The following is a 24,500-nucleotide window of genomic DNA, read 5'->3' on the forward strand; positions in this document are numbered from 1 at the left end:
TTTGAAGAAGAGGGCATATGTTTTAATAAAAACTGGGATTTCACCCTAGTCTGTGTTCCTCAGTGGTTAGAGCATTGGCCAGCACATGCAAGGTTTGAGGGTTTGATTCCCAGTCAAGAGCATGTACCTAGGTTTCAGGTTCCATCCCCAGCCCTGGTCAGGGTGCATGCGGGAGGCAGCCAATCAGTGTGTCTCTCTCACATCAATGTTTCTCTCCCTCCCCCGCTACCTCCCTCTTTTCCACTCTCTAAAAATCAATGGAAAAAATGTCCTTGGGTGAGAACAACAATAGCAAAAAGTGGGGTTTCAGTTGTGTGTTTTTCAAACGTTTGTGGGAAGAGGAGAAGAGTCTTAGAGAGAGGCCAGCCTTGGTCATAGTGTTGAGGATACTGAGCCTTGTGGAGTGCTGAGGATGGGGAGATGATGTGGAGACACCGGGGATGCAGAGGTGACTGGGACATGTCCTGGGACCACCAAGCTCCAGGTCATCTTCAGACCATTGAAGGGGATTTCACGGAGGCCAGGGACCCTGGATAGGGGCTCTGACTGCCTGGTTGGAGCATCTGCACTGGTTCTCAGAGACTGCATGGTGAGTGGTTGGGAGGGGTTCTCGATGAACACCTGCAGACAGATGGGGCAGCTTGGCATTCATCTGTTGAGGTGACACTCTTACTGGGGATTGGCTGGCACATTTTCTTTGTGTGACCTTGGTAGAGAGAGTGTCCCTCAGTCACATCTGCGTTCTGAATGCAAACCTGGCCATTCCAGCCTCTGACACTAATGGCACATGTTTTGAGAGGCATCTGTGGGAGATCTTGGCATTTTTGCCTCCTGCCTCAAAACCACGGTGTTTTGTGACCTGAGGTCGATGTGTTGGGGATGGAGCAGTTGCCCTCTCATACCACGGAAGAAGGTGATGAGGAAACATTCTGTGCCACGGTGGAAGGCAGGCATGCCTGGAGACACACTTTTATTAGCTGAACTTGAATCATCTTTCTAGCTGAGAATGGCTCGGCATTATTGAATACCTTGCTTTTGGTGGGTCTGTCACTTGAGATTTTTGTTTTTAAATATATTTTATTGATTTTTTTAAAGAGGAAGGGAGAGGGATAGAGAGTTAGAAACATTGGTGAGAGAGAAACATTGATCAGCTGCTTCCTGCACACCTCCTACTGGGTATGTGCCCGCAACCAAGGTACATGCCCTTGACCGGAATCGAACCTGGGACCTTGCAGTCCGCAGGCCGAGGCTCTATCCACTGAGCCAAACCGGTTAGGGCTGTCTCTTGAGATTTTAATGTTCCTAACTCTTGGAAGGAAGTTCACCAAACGGCAGAGGAAAGCTCAGGACAATGAGTCATTGTATAATATGACAGATTGTCATTACATCTTGTGTCTTACCTAAATTAAGTAACACAGTTTTGTTTTTAGAAGTAAACATCCTCCACGGTCCTCTCTCCTGCCACTTACTTGCTATGTGCCTTTGGGCAAGTCATTGCACCTCTTGGCTTTTTAATCTGTCACAGACTGAGGATTGGATGTGGAGGTCAACTTTCCTCCACCCTAAAACCCTCTGATTCCCGTAGCTCTGTACGTAATAAAAATACTGAAGCAGTAGTGACCCTGGCAGTAGTCACCACACTGTTGTGTGGCCCCAGAGGAAAATGCCCAGGTTTGGAATTAGAGGCTTGCTTCCTGCTGTCTGGTGACTTTGGAGCTTTTGGACTTTAGAACCTCAGTTTCCCCATTTCTGAAATGTGGATAATAACTATATATATAAAAGCTTAAGCGACCCTTTGACCGGTAGCTATGATGTGCACTGACCACCAGGGGGCAGACGTTCAATGCATAGACATGGAACAGACTGATGAATCTCAGGGGAGAGAGGAGGGGCGGGAGAGATTAACCAAAGATTTTATATGCATACTAGAGGCCCTCCGTGCACCGGTGGGGTTCCTCGGCCTGGTCTGCGGGGATTGGGCCAAAACCGGCCCAGTGCACGGATTCGTGCACTGGTGGGGTCCCTTGGCCTGGCCTGCAGGGATTAGGCCAAAACTAACAGTTCAACATTCCCCAAGGGATCCCAGATTGCAAGAGGGCGCAGGCCAGGCTGAGGGTGCACACCAGGCCTCTAGTCCTGTATAATAAAAGCCTAATATGCTAAGTGTCTGACGGGTCGTTTGACCGTTCAACCAGCCTATGACGCGCACTGACCACCAGGGGGCAGATGCTCCGACCCGTAGGTTAGCTTGCTGCTGGGGTCTGGCCAATCGGGACTGGGCGAGATGGGCCGGACACGCTCTGGAGCCCTCCTACAGTCCGTCCCCAGCCCCGATTGTGCATCAGTGGGGTCCCTCGGCCTGGCCTGTGCTCTCTTGCAATCCAGGACCCCTTGGGGGATGTTGGAGAGCCGGTTTTGGCCCGATCCCTGTAGGCTAGGCCGAGGGACCTTACTGGTGCACGAATTTTGTTCACAGGGCCTCTAGTATACAGTAAGGACAAAAAGGAGCAGTGTTCGAACATGCTTTACTGCTGCTGTAGAAAGTTGTTCCCTTGGCTCCAGGCCTCTGGGAAATAAGCGGCTCCACATATGCATCAGCTTCTTCAGTGAAAGATGGGGATGAATTTCTCCTCTTCAGGCAGTAAGAGGGAGCATGGGTGATGGCATTCCAGGCCATTGCAGAGGTGTATGATGGGGGAGGGACATAGTCTAGCTTGTCTGGAGGTGGGGTGGACAGGCAGGCAGCCGGGGAAGGCAGACCAAGGCCACATGGCTGCCTCCCTCAAATGCAAGCTCTGGAGGGTAGGTTGTAGCTGGGGTTGGTGGTTTGGGAGACCAGAGAAGAGGCGGTTAAGATTGGGTTACTTGGTGGTGGCACAGAGCTAGCCTGGGAAAACGGCCGTGGAAATGGGAAAGAGGAGAAGCCAGGTAGCACCCAGGCAACTGGAAGATTGTGGCACCGAAGTGGGTTGAGAGGGAAGTGTGGGTTCTGTTTTGGAGGCACTGGGGACTAGGGCGAGGGGCACAGTGAAGGCCCCTGCTCGGTGCTCTTGGTTTCTGAGCTTTCATTGAGCATGTGCTCTGTGTGAGGCCTTGTGCCAACCTTGGGCAGGGAAAGTAAGGCACTGTTCTTGCTTTCAAAGAGCTCACGGTGGGGAATCCTATTCTTGTACCTCACTTCCCTTCAGGCTTCTTAGATGCTGCTCATCGTGTAGACTCTTGCTATTACTCTTTGTAGCCTCAGACCCGGAGCCACAGAGGGAGGCTTGACTTTGGCCCTCTACTTTTTGCCAGGCTCCTTGCACTCACTCCTATCCCAATGCCCACCCTGGCTTGTTCACATTGTCTTCTCTTTCCACTTCTTGCCTCTCTACCTCTATTCTCCTCACCTGCTTCCCTCTCTTCCCCTTCAGTCATCACCATTTTCATCTGAATTTTTCTGCCCTGATGGTAGCCTTTCCTGGTAAGCACCATCATGTTACACCAGCATCTCTTATCCTGCTTCCTGTTTTTCATGCTTGAGCTGGAGTCCTGGGCTGAGCCTGAGGTCAAGCGATGACGCATGTCTCTCATCTGAAATGTTGGGAATGGACCAGATGCCACGGTGCTCTTTCTACCTGGAAGCTTTGTGATTCTGCTTTACTTTTACAAGACATTATAAGGTCTAGAATGATGGGTACCAAGTGTTAAAAGGGTTACTTGGGAGTGGTTTGCTTTCTTTTTTTAACATTTACATTGGCCTACTGAGGATGTATCATTTGGAACTATCAGAGGAAAGGGCTGAACATCTCTGCCCAGCAAGAGTGGCTGGCTGCTCTGAAGCCTGTTGGCTACCTCGTGTATCTTGGCAGAGCTGCTTCGACTGTTGTATCTTCTTTCACAGCCATGGTTTGGTTTATCCTGCACTCTACCCCTGAGGTCCCTCCCAGCTCTGAAATGCTTCCAGTCTGTTTTCCTTCACCATTCCTTCTCCTTGTCTTGGGTCACCAGTGCTGTGATCTGGTGAAATCTCAAAAAAGCTAGCAAGATAGCTGCATTAGAGGATTTTTAAATGCACGTCTGTTACTTTCAAGTACATCGAATGTCAGTGTGGGATGGCAAAGGTAAACCAAAGGCTATGACTGTAGGGCTGGTTAGCAAGTGGCTATTGTTTTAGAAAAAGAGTTTAGTGAGTGTTCAATTAGAAGTGAGAAATGACTCGAGACTCTTTCATGTGAGTGGTGCTGAGGTAGATAGGCAGCCCTTCCTGAAATGACTAAATGAGGAATTGTGGGCTTCAAGTCAACCAGAACTTATATTATGAGTGTTTTGTGTGTGGTTGTTTTAAAAATATATTTTATTGATTTCAGAGAAGAAGAGAGAGAGGTAGAAACATCAATGATGAGAAAGAATCATTGATTGGCTGCCTTCTGCACGCCCCCCCACTGGGGATTGAGCCCGCAACCCGGGCATGTGCCCTGACTGGAATCGAACCGTGACTTCCTGGTTCATAGGTCGACACTCAACCACTGAGCCACGCCAGCAGGGCTAAGAGTAGTTTTCTAAATGGCATCTGTAACATGGTCTTCAGTTCCCAGCAAAAGCATCTCTGACCTACTAGAAATGGAATGAAACTAATTATCCCTGGAAATGTGCTCTGAAGTTGCCATACCTGTTCCAAACATCATGTGAAGTGCCAAGTCCATTTTCTTTTAAAGTGTACAGGTTAATGCCTTTAATATATTCACAAACTTATGCAGTAATCACCACTATATAATTCCAGAACATTTGATCACTTGAAAAAGGAACCCATGGGCAGTCACGCTCCATTTCTCCCAGCCTTTGGCAACCACTATTCCACCTCCCGTGTTTGTAAGTCTTGCCTGTCCTCACCTTGCCCTTTGAAAGCCTCCCAAACCCCTGCTGTCCTCCCCGGGCCTGGATGTGTAGGGGCAACACCTACCCAGTGCTCTGGCTCCAGTGTGGATAGTGGCCCTCCCCAGAGTGCATAAGCCAACACCACTCCGCTATAAGAACAGGCAGCTTGCTCTGTGGGCTCTCAAGCTCACCATCCTAACTTGAACCCCCTCCCAGGTCCATTATTTAGTCCATGTTTCAGGTTTGCTTTGATGAGGAATGGACAAAGTCAAATTGTGTATGCAGTGCTTCCTTAGCCTTCTCTGTACCACAGAGATTATGTGGGTTACCTTTTCGTTACAGGTGCATGTAGGATGGGAAGGGGCAGCTGGAAAGCAGGCTGGGGTATAAAATGCTTAACTTGGTTATTTTTTGTTTTACAACAGTGTATTTAGGACTGTGAATGTCAAGCATTCAAATATAGCACTGACTGGCACTTTTTGGGATGATAGAAATGTTCTGTGCTGTCCAATGCAGTAGCCACTAGCCACATGTGGACATTGATGACTAGAGACATGTGGCTAGTGTGACTGAGGGACTAAGTTTTTGTTTTATTTAATCAGTCTTTATTTTTTTTAAATTTCTTTATTGATTAAGGTGTCACATATTTGTCCTCATCCCCCCATTCCCATCCCACACCCCTCCCCACGGATGCCCCAACCCCCTGTTGAACTTAACCATTGGTTAGGCTCGTATGCATGCACACAAGTCCTTTGGTTGATCTCTCCCTCCTCCCCCCACCTTCCTCTATCCTCCCTCTGAGGCCCGATAGTCTGATCGATGCCTCCTTGTTTCTGGTTCTGTTCTTGTTCATCAGTCTATGTTGTTCATCATTTCCCCTAGATGAGTGAGATCATGTGTCACTAGAGATATACTTATAAGAACTGAATGTGAGACGAGCAATAATAGTTATGCTGACAGGCAAATGAATCAGTCTGTAGTGAGTTTCTTTCTGGACCAACAGTTCTTTTGAGACCCAATTTCAATGTCCACCAGTTCCTTATGTGTACATGTCGGCACTGACCCCTCAGCTCTGGATGGTGGACAAATGGTGGTAATGCAGGTCCGACTCCCTCTGGTTTGGTCTCAGCCGGACCCAGGGGCACGGCTTCACCCGGACTCAGGGGCACATGGCCTCACCCGGACCCAGGGGGCACGTGGCCTCACCTGGACCCAGGTGCGCACGGCCTCACCTGGACTCGGGACCCAGCCTCACCCGGACCCGGGATCCAGCTTCACCCGGACCCAGTGGCTCGTGGCCTCACCCGGACCCAGGTGCGCGCGGCCTCACCCGGACCCGGGACCCAGCCTCACCCGGATCCAGGGGTACACGGCCTCACCCGGACCCGGGATCCAGCTTCACCCGGACCCAGTGGCGCGTGGCCTCACCCGGACCCAGGGGCGCGTGGCCTCACCCAGACCCAGGGGCGCGTGGCCTCTCCCAGACCCAGGGGCGCGTGGCCTCACCCGGACCCAGGGGCACGCGGCCTCACCCGGACCCAGGGGCGCGCGGCCTCACCCGGACCCAGGGGCGCGCGGCCTCACCCGGATCCAGGGGCACACGGCCTCACCCGGACCCGGGATCTAGCTTCACCCAAACCCAGGGGCGCGTGGCCTCTCCCAGACCCAGGGTCGCGTGGCCTCACCCGGACCCAGGGGCGCGAGGCCTCACCCGGACCCAGGGGTGCGCGGCCTCACCCGGACCCAGGGGTGCGCGGCCTCACCCGGACCCAGGGGCGAGCAGCCTCACCCGGATCCAGGGGCACACGGCCTCACCCGGACCCGGGATCTAGCTTCACCCAAACCCAGGGGCGCGTGGCCTCTCCCAGACCCAGGGGTGCGTGGCCTCACCTGGACCCAGGGGCGCGTGGCCTCTCCCAGACCCAGGGTTGCGTGGCCTCACCCGGACCCAGGTGCACGCGGCCTCACCCGGACCCGGGATCCAGCCTCACCCGGACCCAGGGGCGCGTAGCCTCACCCAGACCCAGGGGCGCGAGGCCTCACCCAGACCCAGGGACGCGTGGCCTCACCCGGACCCAGGGGCGCCAGTCTTTAAATCTAAATGCACTCATGTGGTTACTGGCTGTCAAATTGGACGTGATAGCTGTGATAAACCAGCCATTTCTGGTATATAGTCATGTTACCTTAGGACAGCGATTTTCAACTGGTGTGCCACAAGAATTTTTAAAACCTGCAATACCTGCCCTAGCTGGTTTTTCTCAGTGGTTAGAGCATGAGCGTTGGCCCTTGGGCTGAAGGGTCATGGGTTTGACTATGGTCAAGGTCCCGTACCTCGATTGCAGGCTCGATCCCTGGTCCTGATTGGAACTCGTGAGGGGCAACCAATCAATGTGTCTCTCTCATATCCATGTCTCTGTCTCCCCACTCCTTTCCATTCTCTCTAAAAATCAATGGGAAAAATACCCTCCAGTGAGGATTAAGAAAAAAAGAAAACAAAACATGCAATTCCTATTTAGTCAGTGACAACAGCCAACACAATAGCCGTGCTGTATGAATGAATCAAAATTATACCTATTTTTTGTCAAATCAGCAAAAATATATTTTTTGGTGTACCATAGAATTTTAGTAACTAGTTTATGTGTGTCATGAGATGGAAAAGGTGAAAATTGCTACCTACGCAGTCAGCCCATCCATCGCTAAACTGATACACCTTTCCATACAAAAGACTCAAACAAGTAATTCTTTCAGCATGTCTGAAAATCCATCCTTCTATCTGAAAGCTGTCTGGTGGGATTAACTGTTTTTGGGCACTCCCTGTTTTGCCCTAACATTTATGGTACACATATTGAAAACTGTGACTGTGGAGAGTGACTCTGCTTCCCACTGTTCCCCAGGCAACCCCTGCACCAATGTCTTGTGTTTTTTCCAAGGATAGTCTTTGAAAGCTTACATGGATCAGCAGGCTTTAAATTTTTTCATTACTTTTATTTCTGTTGATTTTTTTTGGTGAAGCTGCTTGCCTTTCATTCATTCTTTGGGGTAGACCCTGTCTAGGGAGTAAGAGAAACATGGCCCCAGTCTGCATGTAGCTGCCCAGGGAGGGCCCACTGATTTACCAAGAAGTGCATCTCAGTGGAAAAGCTCTTGATTATCTCATTTAAAAAAAACATCTTGACAATAATCTGCATTTGTTTGGCTTCTGCTTTTTAAAGCACTGTCGTTTTTATGATGTTATTTTTACTCTCGTTCAGAGTTTTAACGGTTTCTCCCATTTGGTAGTCCTGCAGTTCTATAGAAAGAAAATGCTGGCTATCACAGGGATACGCTGGGAGTCCTCCTCCCTCTGAGAGGAAGGAACTAGAAGGGTGGGAGCATTTGGTTAGGCCATAAAATTTTTTATCTGTGACCTTTAACTCTTGTTTATTGCCTCCATTGTCCTCGAGTACAGAGTTCTTGGTTTACTGCACAGCATTGAAGCCCTGTGTTGTACTTGATGGCATTTTCCCCTTCAACATGTTTTTTAAGGTCTCATCTTGAGATTAGTAACTGATGCTTTAAAAGCATTTGTGAATTTGTAGTCACTCTCTGAACACCGGATTGTGCTGGTGGTAATTGACAAGAAAAAGGAGTTTTAAGATTTCTTTTTGGTGGTCAAATTATCTTTAATTGAAATATTTTCTATTTAAAATAGCTGGGCATTCCACTGCACCACTGTTGATATCATCTATGATGTCATGAGGGTGGTGGCCATCAACACTGGGCAGTCCCCAAGATCTCTTTAATGGTTCCAGAGAGTTCTCTAGCTAAAGACCCGTGCTGCATCTGTTGGGCAATGTTGACAATCTCATCAAAAGTGGTATTTTCACTGTGCTTAATGGGTTGTTGTTGTTTTTTGCTTCTTCTCTTAACGGTTCTTCGAGGGCTTTGATAATCAGGGCAGAGGCAGAAGATACTACCTCAATTTGGGTCTGTCTGTTCTGAATGGTCAATTCCACTGTAATTCTCAGACCCTTCCAATCATCTGTTGCTTTGGTGATGTCATCACAATTGTTTTTGGAGATAGTCCCAGGGGGCTGATGTTGGGAGCCAGGGCAGATGTGGCACCAACTTCTCCACTGTGCACCTAAGGTATATGACTTTGATTCTGTTGGTGGTTGTACTTTGGCGGCATGGTGGAGGCGGCTGGTGTCAGATGAACCCAGATTCTGGACAACCGGAGAAGTTTGCACCTAGGCCTCCTGGAGCCAAAAGCTGTAAAGACTTTATAGATATTTAGGGATCACCTGATCAAATTTTCTAAAGTACTGATTATATCTAAAAGAAAACCGTGTTTTTCACATCCATTTAAATATTTTCTTGAGTTTGAAACTTCAATTTGTTTATTTTTTTAAAAAAGGAATTATTTCAGCCAAACCCTCATTTGAAAAAGACACTGTGAAATATGTTTGATTTCAGTTCACAGAGGGGAAAGAACTGTATACCTCCATCGTGGACATATCATTGTGCTCTTTAAATGATTCCACCTAACCGCTCTTTCTCCCTTTTTTTCACTAAAAACATATGAAAGAGTCACAGATCAGATCAGGATGATGTCTTTACTGAACAGCCCATTAGGCACACAGTAGGTCCCAGGTGCTGTCCCACTATATGTGATTGAGGAACGTGGAGTGGGACCTCAAGTGGATCCTCAGGCAGTGGGGCCTCCCCAAGCCTCTCCAGCTTTTTGGAACAGATCACTATATAGTTCTTTCTCTCAAAGGAGCTGATGGTGGTGGATCATCATCTGGAAGTGGGCCTGGGGTTGCCCCTGCTGCCCCTGCAGGGGCCTCTCGCTCCTCCTCCCGGAATTTAGGATCTTCCGGCGGTGAGAAGGAAGAAGGCAAAAAAGTCCGGCGACAGTGGGAGTCGTGGAGTACCGAGGACAAGAACACTTTCTTTGAGGGGCTGTATGAGGTGAGTTATGGGACCAGAAAAGGCCATTCAAACTCCTAGCTTCTTATCACTTGTATTTCTCTTTCAGTTTCCCTTTGCCTTTTTTTACCACATGGCTACTAGACCTACTAGGTCAGCAGTTCCAGTGGGGAGCCCCTAATGTGACTGACAGGTGTGAGTCGCCAGGGCTGAGGCCTCACCCTCTGACCAGGGCCTTTTATCGCTTCATCATGACTTTAAAAGCTGTTCTAGGGAGGTGGCTATTTGGAAGTTTCTTTATATTTCTCTTCTTTTCTCAGATTCTACCCATTGTCTCTCAGACATACTCTTGACTGCAGAGTGGTACCTTTCTCTATGGGCCTTCCCCTTGTAGTTGAGTGGGCCAATCAGGAGGGGTGTTCTCTGAGGGGGAAGGGCAAGAGGACACTTGCCACATCAATCAGAGCAGCCAGTTCAGTCCTAAAAGCTGACCTGGGACAGGCTGTAAAGTCCTAAAGATAGAGAAAAGCTGCTCCCTGATCCCATAGCTCAGTGGTCGGCAAACTGTGGCTCGAGAGCCACATGCGGCTCTTTGGCCCCTTGAGTTTTTAGCAAAGGCCAGCTTAGGAGTACCCTAATTAAGTTAATAACAATGTGCCTACCTATATAGTTTAAGTTTTAAAAATTTGGCTCTCAAAAGAAATTTCAATTTTTGTACTGTTGATATTTGGCTCTGTTGACTAATGAGTTTGCCGACCACTGGGCTATAGTATCTAAAGTAAGTTGGTTCAGTCAGTGAGCCTTATTCTTTTTTCTTTCTTTTTTATTTATTAATTTGAGAGAGAGAATGATTTGTTGTTCCACTTATTTATGCATTCATTGGTTGATTATTATATGTGCCCTGACCGGGTTTTGAATCCACAACCTTGGTATTCAGGACAATGCTCCAACCAACTGAGCTACCCTGCCAGGGTGAGCCTTATCCTATCTAAGAAAAGGGTAATATGCAAATTAACCATCACTCCATCACAAAGATGGTGGCGCCCAGTCCCCTCAGCCTCACTGGAGCCCCCCAGTCCTGGGGTGGACTGCCACTGAGAGCAGGCAGCTGAGAGGCCTGGCAGAATGCTTGCTTTGTCGCCATGGCAATGGAGGGCCTCTGGGCAGCGGGCGCAGAGCGGCTGGGACTGGACGCTTGCTTTGTCGCCGTGGCGACGCCCTGGCCGCAGAGGGCCTCTGGGGGAAGGGGGGCCGGCCCGCAGCCTGGCCTGGAGAGGAGACAGCGGCCCGTCTCCCAGTCTCCCACGGAAGCAGCACAGCTCCCTCCCGGCGTCCATGCTTGCTTCTGCCTCCCGCGGAAGCCACTTGGCTCCCAGCAGCACGCTGCAGTTCGCGGCCTACTGCGCACGATATCATGCGATGGGCTACTAGTTCTTTTAATAGTGAAGGAATTGGAGTGATAGAAAAGTGTGGCCACACCTATGAAACAGTTTTATAAAGGAAGCAGGCTTTGAAATTGAAACCATGAAGTGCTCATAGAGACACCAGAAAGGAGACTCCTAAGTGGAGGCAGAGAGCTAGAACTTGGTGCCAATTTCTGAACATTCCTGGGGCCAGTGGAGCAGTTTGCCAGTCCCGGATGGAGGAGGCCCACGTGTTGGTGTCGTTTGACTCATTTGTCCAAGAAGAGAAGGAAGTCTACACATAGACTTGTTCTAGTAGGTGCAGAGTCATTCAAATAAATGCAAATGTGTTCTGTTTTTTTCCTTTGTCAGTTTTAGAGTAAAGTATAGAGGCTGTTTTTATATAGATCATGCCCCTAAATTGCCTACTTTAAGCTTTCTGTTAGGCATAGAAGACTTGTGATTCCTGGAATGTTCCTAGAATAGCAACCACTGCTGATGCCAAGTTGAGACAGTTACTGCTTTAATGTGGCCTTTTCCTCTTGGGCTCTGCAGGGTGATTGGCAATAGTTGTCAATTAAAAATAGGAGGGGAAGAATTCCCAATGACCTGCCTTTACCTTTTTTCAGGTGGATTAGTTCATTCCCTTTTCATTGGGCTAGCTTCTTGTTTTAATTTTTCTACCGGGTAGGTATTTCTTTTGAGGTTACCTGAGTACCTTGATTAATAATAATAATTGGCTATTCTGATCACTTAATGCTTTCCACCATTGGTACTATTTATGCCAAATAGTGTGAGAGTGTGTGTGTTATTGTTTGTATGTGTATTGGAGTGGGTGAGAGAGACAGAAAGAGAGAGAATATGAGTGCTGGCTTTATGTGTGTCATTTTGTGTGTTTGACCAAAACTCAGGACTCTGTTGGGGTCTTGATGTATGCTGATTAGCTGGGGCATATATGACCATGAACATCTTGAACTGTGAGGTATGGAGGTAAAGGCTTCTGCTCTGCAAGTGTCACTTCTGCAGTGTTTGTCCAGGTTGTCATTGCCTTTTTTATACGTACAAGTCTGACAGAGATCTAGCTCAGCGCAGCAGAAGGAGACAAGGGGATTGATTGAGTGGCTTTCATGACTGGGAGGGACAAGGAGGGGCTGACTCAAGCTGGCAATGTCATCTGTCCTCTTGACATCTTCTTGCATTTGGGGTGTCATTTCTGTGCTTATTCTCTCCATTTCAGATACTCCCCAGAGGCAAGACATCCACCCCCACCCCTATTCCAGTTAAGACTGTTCTGAGGAGGATCCAGATTGGCTGAGCCCATCCTAAACTCCTCCCTGTGGCCAGGGTCATGGTCATTGTCATGGTCATGGCCTCCATGACAGAGGAGGTGAAAAAAATCAGGGCGAATGCCTAGACCCACATCATCGTCCTTGACATCCTCTTACTCCATTTCAATGGCAGTTCTTCACAGAGCCTGTTGCCAGCTTTCCATTTCCCTTCTTATGTCTGTGTGTCTGACTGTATTTGCTTCTGTGGTACAATTCTTACTCATAAGGCCAGTATCCTGTGCTTCTTGTTCACCAGGCTGATAATTGCTGAAAGCCTCATCTAAGTGTAGAACACTGTGGTCATGCTAGAAATGCTTGGAAGCGCCCAGGAGAGGCTGAGCTGTCTTGGGCCTCTTATTGATAGGTATGGGGCATGCAGACGTCAGCTGCTGCTTGATTGAGAGATTTTAGGAAAGTATGAAGACTGAGCCAGGTCAGGCCATTCATATGGAAAAGCCACTGCAAACAGCTTGGATTGGGCTGCAAATTGGATGGGACAGGGTCTCAGGGAATCACCAGGGCAGATCAAACAGTGTGAGCCAGGCTGATGGAAACTCGAGTATGACTGTCAGTCAGCTCTGTGATGGGGGAGGTCTCAGCATAGGAACAATGGCCCCTGCAAGCACCTCTGTTTAGGAGAAAGCCACCCCCAAGTTCTTGCTCTGATGCCAGACAATCCAGTTCCTCCCCATATGTCCCTGGATCACCCCGAGCCATTGCCCCAGTGCTGAAGCTCAGAGGGAGCAAGTCCATGTAAGTTCATGTGCCAGCCCTGGGTCTCCAGCTGCTTCCGCCACACACAACCACAATCCCTGCTAGTTTTTACAGCTCGAAGTTATGGGGACTTCTCTTCCCAGCTCTGGAATCCTGGGCTGGGGGGGTCTGGTGTGGGGCTAGGACCCCTTGCTCCTCACAGGAGGCCTCTGCAGCCAAGATGTCCCTCCTGATTGAAAAAAAATGACACACATGGGTGTCAGACCAACCCGTTTCATGCCTCCGCCCCTCCTACCAGTCTCCGTGTGCTTTCTTCTTTACTTCTCTAGTTGTAGGACTTCCATTAAGCCAGCTTTCAGGAGGTTCTGAATGATGGTTGTTCCATATTTTAGTTGTATTTTGATGTGGTTGTGGGAGGTGGTGAGTACTGTCATTTACCTACACCGCCATCTTGGTTCTCCCTTAACTTTTCATTTGGAAACCATTTTAGACTTGGAAAAAGTTGCAAAGAAAGTACAAAGAACTTCATGTGCCCTTCACTCTGCTTCCCCAATGTTCACATAACTGCAGTATGGCCTGCAGATGAGGAGAATCAATGTGCGTACAATACCTTTACTGACCTGAAGGCCTTACTCAGATTGAGCTGGTATTCCCACAGACACCCTTTTTGGATCAGGATCCCACATTGCATTTAGTTGTCATGACTGCTAAGTTCTGGAACAGGTCCTCTGTTTCCTTTTTTCCCCCACTCTTTCATGACCCGGACACTTTTGAAGACTCCTAGACTGTTAGTTTGTGTTACAGCCCTCAGTGTGGGCTTACTAAGGCTTGCCACCTCACAATTCAATTTTCTTTTTAAGGATAAAGTAAGGTTTCATTTATAGTCTTCTAGTAAAGGGGACTGATTCGATTTTCATTTTGCATTTTTGTTAGGAGCACCGCAGGAGTGTTGTGCTGCCCTTGGAGCATCCTATCTGGAGTGCAGGGTGCAATCTACCTCAGTCCTGGTGGTGTGAATGTGCATCTCCTAGGTTCTCCAACGCCAAGTCATTTTTCACTTTGATACTGAGTCAACACCCTGTTTCTCATTGTTCTTCCACTAATTTTAGCCACCATTGCAGCTTCTTCCCTGAAAGAACTGTTACAGTGATGTTTGCCCAGTGATGATCTTCTGACTCCATTATTTCTACATTTATTAATTGGAAACCCAGTGTAAAAAAAAGTGCTCCCTTCTCCAATTATGTATGTATTTGGCTTTTTATAGTATTTGTGTGGACTCAGGTATATTTAGGCTATTCTATAGGTCATAACCCATTCTTATTATTTTTATGTTTTTCCTTTTATTTTTCATTTACAGTTGACATTCATTATCATTGTTGATTTTGTTGCTCAAATTGTTCTAGATTTGGCCATTGGTAACCTCTTCAGGTTGGCTTCTGTATGCTTTCAACACGTTCTTATTATACTTTGAGAATGTCCTCCCTTTCTGGCACCACAAGATATTCCAGATTCACCTGGTACTTTCCTTGCCCCAGATCTGGGAGCATCCATTTCTCCAAAGAGCCCTGGTTCCCTTTGGAAAGTGGGATTTAGAAGCTAAGGATGTTTGTTGATGCTGGGGTGCCATTACCTCTGGGCCCTTTATAGTACTTTTTACTGGCTTGGTTCTGATGAGAGTATCAACAATAGGTTCCCATGATAATACCTGAAACAACAAAGATGGTGACTGTTCCCTAGGACAGAAATTCTTTTCTGAAAAATCTAAGATGTATTCGGCTTTTGAGTGGAGGTGTCGAAGAACGGGACGGTCCATAGATGTATTCAGAGCATAGTCTGTGTGATTCTCTTGTTAAATGTTCAAATTTGCTATCCCTATTCAAATATAGAATATATTTTATGTGATGAAAGTGCTGAGGGTGCTTCTGAATGGTCAATGTCTTGTTGTAATTTAAGATGCCAGATGCACAACCCTCTGAACACCTCCGTCATGTTCTGTTCTGTTCTGATGATTGTTTCACAGAGCTGTCTCATTCAGGGTCTCCAAAGAACTATAGAAATTGGGCCATTTGTCTGAGTAATAAGCTTTGTTTTTCCTGCTCTACGGACCTTGCCTCTTTGATATTCACTGCTTTGAGAGTTCTATCCCTCTGTTTCCATCGCTGCTATAGCTGATTCTGATGAAAATCTGAGTTCTAGGGAAGCAAGGTTGAAGTTGATGCACAAATAAGAGCTGTGAAGAACTTGATTGGTCACAGTGGTCCCTTTTCTGGAAGTGTCTGCGTCGTACAGAAGGTGCCTTGTTTTAACCTCTACTTTTACCATGGGCCTGTTTTCCAGCATGGAAAAGACTTTGAAGCAATCCAGAACAACATAGCTCTCAAGTATAAGAAGAAGGGCAAGCCCGCCAGCATGGTGAAGAACAAGGAGCAAGTGAGGCACTTCTATTACCGCACGTGGCACAAGATCACCAAGTACATCGACTTCGACAATGGTGAGCGTTCGAGGCTCGGTCTCTGGGAAAGCTGGGGGGCAGGGTTGGGATCTGGTCAGGAGCAGTTTTTGAAAAATCACAGGACACTCTCTGGTGTCATTCTTGCCCAGCCACGTGGCCTGGGATGTTCTTTTTTTAAAAAAATACTTATATTGATATAATGTTAAGTATTAATATTTTTAAATATACTTTCACATATATTTAACATTAAGAAAAATAAAACTAATTCAAGCAATGCCGGGCAAAAAAGGGAAAATTTAAAGTGAGACATCTGTCTGCTGTTCTAGTCCCAACTTATGTATCACAGTCAACTTATTTTATGTTGGAAGAGAAGATGTAAAAGTTTTTTTCAATCATTCAGAAGGCAAGTATAGCCACTTACAAAAATAGGATGGTGGGGACAGACTAGGAAATGCAAGTCAGAGGTGAAAGGATAGAGCCAGAAAGAAATTTTCAAAATAAAATTAACAAGGTGGCTGTTCCAGAAGAGGGCTATGAAGAGGACATGGTGGATCAGTCTGTTGGTCAAGTAATGATGCAACTTTTAACACGTTAAGCGCCAAGCCTGTTTTGTGTTCCTTTCCGTTTAGCCCGCGATATCCGATTTCACTGATCTGCTGGCGGCCGGAGACTGACGAGGTCCAAACGGAAAGTATAGTGTCAGTCACTGGTGACTGATGTGGCGCTTAACGTGTTAAATTATTCTCTTGTTCTTTTTGTTGGGTTTCTTCTTTGTTCAAATCTAAGACTTAGAGATGCTGACCCTTTGTTAACAAGAGCCAACAGGAAATATAGGATCCCTTCCCTCCCTCGGCCTGCCTCCGCTGAAGCCACCGACCGTCGCCTCCTTGGCTGGATGCTGGACGAGTCCTCCATGTATGTGGACTCAGGACGACAGGGCAGCCTCCTTCTGTGGTTGCTGGGCTTGTGAATGCTGCAGTATCTTTTGGCTTTCCACATCTCTAAAACTATTTTGTGTACATGGCTCAGTGCACTCTCCTCTTTGCTTTACGGTTTTCCACTTGATATGAGGGTGTAATAACAACTTCCATGACTGTGATGGTTTTTTTTGCCATTTAAAGTTGTTAATGGTCTTGTGAATGGTCTGGAAGAGCGGCTGGCCCTCCAGAGAGACACCAGCGCTGACTGCATAGGCCTGGCTCAGTTTTTCCTCCTCTGTCCGTGCTTTGCTGGCAAGTTTACTAACATTGAGTGACACTAGGGGAGGAGGAGTTTCTGTTCGGTCATTAATTATTTCCACTTCTGAAACTTAAGTTTATGAACAAGATGTCTACATGGTTGGGCTTTCCATTGGAAGAGGGACGTTTTAAAGCCAGCATTTTGGTAGTGCCCTGCCCTGAAGCCGCTGCTCCTGGCATGTCTGGCAGGACACCTGGCCCCTAATGCCGAAGTATTTGCCCAGAGGAGCCACCATCTTGGGAGAGCAGCTGTGGCTGGCGGCAGCTGCAGCGGGCGAAAGCCGGGCGCCCAGTGAGCACTGCCATGCCGGCCAGGCCAGTTTCACCTTCTTTAATCTTACTCTTCATTTCTACAGTTTTGGTCATAGACCAGACATTTGCTTTTACTGACTTCACTTATTTCTGATGCTTCTCTTCAAATAATACCACTTTTGATCCAGAATATGAGCCCTCGCTGGTGTGTTCAGTGGTTAGAATGTGGGCCCTGCGCACCGAAGGGTCTCGGGTTCAATTCCTGGACAAGGGCATATACCTGGGTTGCAAGTTGATCCCTGGCCTCTGTTGGGAAGCATACAGAAGGCAACCAGTTGATGTGTTTCTCTCACATCGATGTTTTTCTCTCTCCCCCCTCCCACCTTTCTTCCCTTCCACTCTCTAAAAATCAGTGGAAAAGATATCCTTGGGTAAGGATTAACAAAAACAAAAAACTGTGATAGCTGCAGTCAGATCACTCCCTCTTTGAACCTGTGCTGTGAGTCCTTCGTGGCAGCCTTCTCTCCCTCTCTGCCCTGCCCTCTGGTGTTCTGGCCTGGTGAGTGCGTTGGCCAACTAGAATGATCAGGACTGACGCATCAGGATGCCAGGACCAGGACTTCCTCCTCCAGCTTTAGAAAGACCTAGAGAGCTTGAATCAAGCAGTCTCTTTTTTTGTAAAGGGTCAGATGATAAATATTTTTGGCTTTGGGAGATTTACAGTCTTTACCAAATGACTTCACTCTCCTGTCTTAGCTCGTTGTAGATACAATGTAGATAGAATGCATGTTACTGTGTTTCAGCAAAACTTTTATTTATAGCAAGAGGCCCTGGGCAGGATTTGGCCCGTGAGCCTTTGTTTGCTGACCCTGCCCTGGAGAAATTTGTTTGGGGGCCCAAGCTCCAGGCAGTCATAGTAGTTAGCTGACACTTTCTCTGAGTAGATTTCCCTTTGAATCTTCATGGACATCTCTCACCCACCAGTCATGGTTTCGCTGGGTCTACCTCAGAGCTTTTCAGACCAGTCCCCCTAGGTCCTTTTCTAGATCATTGATGTTCTCCCTCTTTCTGGTCCTGTTCTTCCCCAACCCACCCTCCACATAGCTTTATCCACACAAGACCCATGTCTGCCTGAGCCCCCTCCCCCTGCCCTGTCCCATACCCTCATCCTACCTGCCTTGGCTCCCAGGATGGGGTTGCCACCCTCCTGCTGACCTGCACTTCCTTTTGTGCCTTGACTCCTGTCACCCCTACTCTGTTGTCCTCCCTAACCCCATTCACCTTCCAAGACTGAGCTCCTTTGTCAGTGCTCCCAAAAATCCTCCCGTGAGTTCTCTTCTGCCCTCACTGCCACCTCATCATCTCATCATGGGCCTACTCTGTGCCCATCATTGAGCACATTTCGTACTTTTCCCTGGAAGTGCTGTCTCCCTCACTGCAGATGAGAAAACCCTGGCTTAGCATTGGAGACCCTGGTCCAAGCCACCCAGACAATAAGCTGAGGAGCTGTGCTCCATCGGCCAGCATCTCCTCACCTTTATCTTCTGTAAATGTGATGTTTTCAGACCACCTCTTCATGTTGCCATAGACATTCCCCATGTTTTTCATGAAATGTTAATTCTTTGAGTTGATGTTTTTAAATGAATAAACTCTACCTTTCCTTTTGGACTTACAATCTACTTCTAGTGTTTTTATTTTTTAATGAGTTCATCTTTTTTAAAAAAATTTACTAATTTTAGAGAAAGAGAGGAAAGGGACGAGAAAGATAAAAACTTCATTTGTTGCCGAAACCGGTTTGGCTCAGTGGATAGAGCGTCGGCCTGCGACTGAAAGGTCCCAGGTTCGATTCCGGTCAATGTACCTTGGTTGCCACATCCCCAGTGGGGGGTTGCAGGAGGCAGCTGATCCATGTTTCTAACTCTCTATCCCTCTCTCTTCCTCTCTGTAAAAAAAAAAACAATTATATTTTTAAAAAAACTTCCATTTGTTGTTCCACTTATTTATGTACTCATTGGTTGAATCTTGTATGTACCCTGACTGGGGATCAAACCTGTTGGGCAACCTTGGCCTGTCAGGACAACGCTCTAACCAGTGAGCTACTCAGCCAGGCTACTTCTAGTGTTTTTAAATAATGCAAATGAGGACATCTTTTTCATACAGCCCTTTGTTCCTTCCAATGTACTTTCTTTAGCTAACCTCACACAGTTGGGACAGCTAAGTCTGCGCGGCACACGGGAATTAGTTTTAGTTCTTTGGCGCTTTCTGTGTTGTCTTTCACATCATTCTCTTTTTTGTTTGTTACATATATTCTTTAGTTACTTTCTGAAAGTCAGTCTGTCTCATCTTGAGTGTCTTGTCATGAGTGCTGCCTTCTGGGAGGATGAATGTCCAGCCTGCTGCCTGGGTGTCTGTCTGCTGCTTGCCGTATTTCCCATCTGGGCTGTCCTTGATAAAGGCAGGAAGGAGCACCTGGCAATCAAGCGCGTTCCGCTCACAGCAAGTTCCATCTTCACAGCAATACCCCATATAAAGTGCCTTTTTTCTGCTGAGCTAGTTTATGGCTCCAGCAGGTTCTTTCTGGCCAGGAGTGTTCTTGTTTATCCCTCGTCATTTTAAGGTATCTTTCTGGCTCCAAAGCCTTCCACTAGCCACCTCGTGCAGTCCTGGTTCCAGTCCCTGCAGAGGACATGTCTCAGCGTTTGCTGTATGTGACCAGGGGACTGCCTGGGAGGAGGGCTCACCATCCCAACTCCAGTTCCTCTAGTTGCAGGGGCCTCCTACCCAGCCTGTTATATTTATGGGGGAAGTACAACAGAACAAAACATTGTATCGGAGACCTTTAAACAGCATATCTGTTTATGTGAGATTGCCACTTTCTACAGACCACGGAAATGGGTGTCCACTTTTAGGGGGCAGGTCCTAGGTTTGACTCGGCAGGCCCTTCACTAATACTGCTTTATTGGTTTGCTTTCAGTGTCCACAAGACCATTAACACACGATTCTCTGCTGGCTTTGGTGTATTGTGGCAAGTTAGCAACGTTTCGTTCTTCCTCAGGTTGGCAGCACAGTGTCTGTATGTGCTGCTGTGCTCAGCCATAGCTGTCACTGATTCTCAGATCACTAGCTTATTTGAAATATCAACGCTGGTCGGGATCCTACTGAGTCCAACGCTGCTACTAACATCTGTGGTCTTCACAGACAACCTCCCTACCTTTCTGGGTGTCACTCGGGAATAAGTTTTAGCTGTTTGGCTCTTTCCATGTTGTCTTTTACATCTTTCTTTTTTGGTTACATGTCATATTCTTGGGTGACTTTCTGAAAGTCAGTCTGTGAGTGCAGGCCCTTCATCCACTTTGGCTCTTCTGGAAAAGCTCTCTTCCAATGAGAAAGGCGGGCACCAGTGTGTGAGGATTGGGAAGCTGCTGGTGATAAAGTGTGGAGGCAGGCGGGAGAAGATTCCAGGAGCTGTGACCTAGCATGTTCTGTCCTTTCAGCGTGACCATGCTACTGGCAGAGTGGGCGGTGTTGCAGGGGACGCTCAGATTCCCAGTGTAGATGTGAGCCCTCCTCAGCCCTTCTTCCAGCTCAGGGATGAGGAGAGGATGAGTCCGCTGCCCTCAAGTTCTATTCCCGTACTGTACCTTGGTTCCATGGCCAGCTCCGCAGGATAGACCCAACATGTGTCCTTCCTTCCTGTGGCCCGTGTTTCCTTTTCTCCCGCCTCTCTATCTCCTACCTTCTTGGCATCTCATCATGTCTTTTTGCTGGTGTTGTCCTGATGTGCCCTCACAAGCAGTGCCTGCCTGCTTTCTGTTGAACTAATGGCTCTGCTGAGGTTCTCTAGCTGGTCCTGATAATGTCTCTAATGTGGTGACAGCCAGTTGACCACATTAAGCCCACGGGCCCATCTGCCTCTTTGTGCTGCACTGGCATTTGCATCAGGGCTTGGCACTGTCTACCCATTTCTCAGCCCCTCGCCCAGCCCCTGACAACCAAAGTCTGCTTTCTGTCTCTGGATTTCCCTATGCTAGACATTTCATGTAAAAGGAATCATGTGGCCTTTTGTATCTGGCTTCTTTTACTTAGGATGATGTTTTCCAGGTTCATCCAGGTTGTAGCATGTGTCAGAACTTAATTCTTTCTTATGGCTGAATAATATTCCATTGTCAGGAAAGAATGTATTTGTTTATTCATTGAATAGTGGATCTTAAAGTGTCCTGAGTTTTGGTCCCCTTTGAGAGTCTGATGCGATCTGTGAATCTTTCAGGAGAACATTCTGGAACGGTTAGTGTGTGAAGTTAGCTGAGTCCTAGGCTCCTTAGAGCCTGTCGAAGGTCCAGAATCCTTGTTTTAGATTATTTATTGCAAGACTTATTCTTCATTTGCTAATATATTTTTCTTTTCCTCTTCTGTGATTATAATCACACATAGCTGAATGTTAGGACTTTGAAAAGGGGTCTCTGAGGAGGAACAATTGTGTGGGTGAAGGACAAATGACATGGTTTGCTGCTCTGAGATGATCTAAAAGGTACACAGACTGTGCTGTAGCTGGGCTTCCAAATCACAATTAGATTTGGCTTCATAGAATACAAAACTCAAAACAACAGTATCTCAAGCATGTCAAAGTTCATTTTCTCATGTCGGGAGATGCCTGCAGTGGGCGGTCCAGGGCAGGCACCAAGGACCCAGGACCTCCTGTCTTTCTGCTCTGCCATCCCTAGCACTTTGCTGTGACTAAGATGGCTCCAGAAAGCAGTTCTGAAGGAAAAATAAGCGTAATTCTGCCCGAATCAGCCTCTTGAGGAACCTTTCAGAAGTCTCCCACAACACTTCTGCTCAATCCAAAGGCTGGGCCTTAGTGGTGTGGCCATGCCTTACCCATCTGTGTTGTTTCCCAAATACAAGTGGGCCTCTTATTAGGGAACAATGGAGAGTGGGTGCTAGCGGTCTTGAACAGTGGAGCTATGATTCTAGCCCCAGGCCCAGGTCATGTAGATCAGTGGTCTGAGGAGACAGGACAGGTCAGCTTCCACAGTTCCAGGTCTGCCCACCTCACACAGAGCTCAGGCTAATTCTGCAAATATGGAGAGAAGAGGAAGACAAGTTTGGTGATGGTCATGTCCCAGCTCCTCTGCCTCCTTGGGAACCGGCTGTGTTGAACATCCCATTTTCTCCTCCCAGGGGACATTGATCTGCCTGTTAGGACTAATTTCCTACCCCCCCCCCTTTTTTTTTCTGGTTTTAACTTTTTATTTTGAAAATTACAAAAACAGCACTGTGCTCCCATATACTCTTTGCCCATCTCCCCTGATGTTGATATTCTGTAGTTCCAAGGTGCAGTGAGCAAAACCGAGGAATCAGCGGTGTGGAATGTTCCCCCAGCACTGTTTTTGTGCACAAGAGCTGGCCGACTCCGGAACAGCTGTGTTTTTCCCTCCTCTAAAACCTTATCATGCCTGTCTTTCATTTTAGTGTTCTCTCGAGGGCTGAAGAAGTCGTCTCAGGAGCTGTATGGTCTGATCTGCTACGGTGAACTGCGCAAGAAGATTGGGGGCTGTGAGTACGGGCTGCCTGGCAGGGCCTGCTGTCCTGGCACTCTTGGGTCTTGGTCCCAGTGGCCCTTCTGTTTTCCCTCCAACTTTTGTCTTAAACATTTTAATGTCGGAAACAGTGAAGAAGAATGTAATGGCTGCCACATACCTGCACTTAAACTTCCCAGTCGGTAGCCTTCGTTACATTTACGTGTGCAGTCGCACCCCTTCTTCTCCCCCTTCACATACTTGCTTGTTCTCTGCTCAGCCATTTGACTTTAAGTTGCAGACATCCTGGCACACCCCTAAATCCCTCACTCTCTGTCACCTGAGAACAGGACATTCTCCTACATACCTACAACCCTATGATTACACCCAACACATTTCTCAGACAGGGACCACAATCTTACCTAATATCCTGCCCATATTCCGATTTCCCAGCACGTCCCAGCATGCCAGGTGGGCACCTGTTGAGGACATTGCCCTGCTCGTGGCTGTGGTGTCCCTTAAGTCTTTGGACCTAGAAAAGCCCCATTTTGGGTCTTTAGTAACACTGGTACTTTGAAGTGTTAGGGCCCCTCCCTTTGCATTGTTCCTATCCTCTCCTTGTGACTAGATTCCCTTCAGATGTAGAGGGTGCTCTTGCCTTCCCTGGACACCTGTGCCCACTGCCTTGCATCCCTACCTTGCTTCCTCATTTGGCCACATACAAGAGGGCGCACCCTTGCCTCTGCACATTCCACTTGTCTGCCTGTCATGCATCCACAGAGCCACTCTGAAGGTTAAATGAGATCATATGAGATGACCATAGCCATCATCTTACCAGTCACTTAATATGTCACTGCTGAATGGGCAGGTGGCTGGGGTGTGGAAGCAGCAGAAGGTTGGGGATGAGGGCAGTCACTGATTGCTCTGCACATCCAGCCTGTGTTTGGTGACCTCCCCTCTCATCAAACAGGAAAGAATGTGTAAGAGGCTCTGAATGGAACAAGCGTCTGGTTCCCTACCCTGTCCTTTCCACAGCCTGAGGACTTCTTTGTAAACCCGCCCAGCTTCTGCTTTGAATGGTCTGTTCAGAGGGACTGTTGGGCCGCATCTCCCTTGAGTCTCTACTTTGTCTTCTGCATCCTTCTCTCTGCCCTAAACCTAAAATGTTTCTTTTCATGGCAGTGTGTGGGTACCACCTTCTTTGTTAACGATTCATGACCACTCCTCCATGCCTGCCACATCTGAGCCGCTCAGCCAGAGCCTCTCAGCCAGTCTCTCATTGCATACGAATCATCCTCTTGTTGGCTCCATGCCCTTGGATAGCTTCCTGCCGCCCCTGGGTTATCACCTGGCCCCCTGACCCAAGGGGCCTCTACATTTGGACTTCAGCTCATCTCCATGCTGGGCGCCCCTCCAGCTTGGCTGCTCTTTCCTGATGGTAATGCCTGGTCATCTGTCTCAGCCCAGTTACATGTCACACTTGCACATGTTTAAACACACACATACACACACACACCCTGGTGTGGCTTCTCCCTCTCATCCCTCACCCACTGATACAAATGGTGGGACGCTGTTGTGTCATTTCGTGAATCTTTTTGAAGGACTTGCTTCCACCCGCAGCCTTCTGCAGAGTGCCCTGTACATGGCAGCCTCTCATATCTGCTTAGTGGTAATGCTTTCTGGGCTGTTCAGGAAATGAGTGTTCAGGAGGTCAGAGCACGCTTTTTATTAATTCCTTTTTCTAACAGATCCAGGCATATGCAAATCTTGAAATAGTAGACTTTTGAGTCCCTGCTGTATTCCAGGGACTTTGACACATATTGCCT

At 47.8% G+C, this 24,500-nt stretch overlaps 1 protein-coding gene and 1 pseudogene across 1 annotated transcript in view; one reads left to right on the forward strand and one right to left on the reverse strand.

The window, feature by feature from the left end:
- The window catches only part of CRAMP1 (cramped chromatin regulator homolog 1), a 69,732-nt gene that overhangs the window by 8,533 nt on the left and 36,699 nt on the right, over positions 1–24,500 (forward strand). Inside the window, exons 3-5 of the mRNA XM_028152904.2 lie at positions 9,617–9,810; positions 15,551–15,704; positions 22,628–22,711. Coding sequence (XP_028008705.2) covers positions 9,617–9,810; positions 15,551–15,704; positions 22,628–22,711 — 432 coding nt within the window. The remainder of the gene's footprint in view (positions 1–9,616; positions 9,811–15,550; positions 15,705–22,627; positions 22,712–24,500) is intronic.
- LOC103290479 (protein LSM12-like) lies at positions 16,591–17,139 on the reverse strand (annotated as a pseudogene).

This window comes from Eptesicus fuscus, chromosome 4, assembly GCF_027574615.1.
Source record: "Eptesicus fuscus isolate TK198812 chromosome 4, DD_ASM_mEF_20220401, whole genome shotgun sequence".
Lineage (NCBI taxonomy): Eukaryota > Metazoa > Chordata > Mammalia > Chiroptera > Vespertilionidae > Eptesicus > Eptesicus fuscus.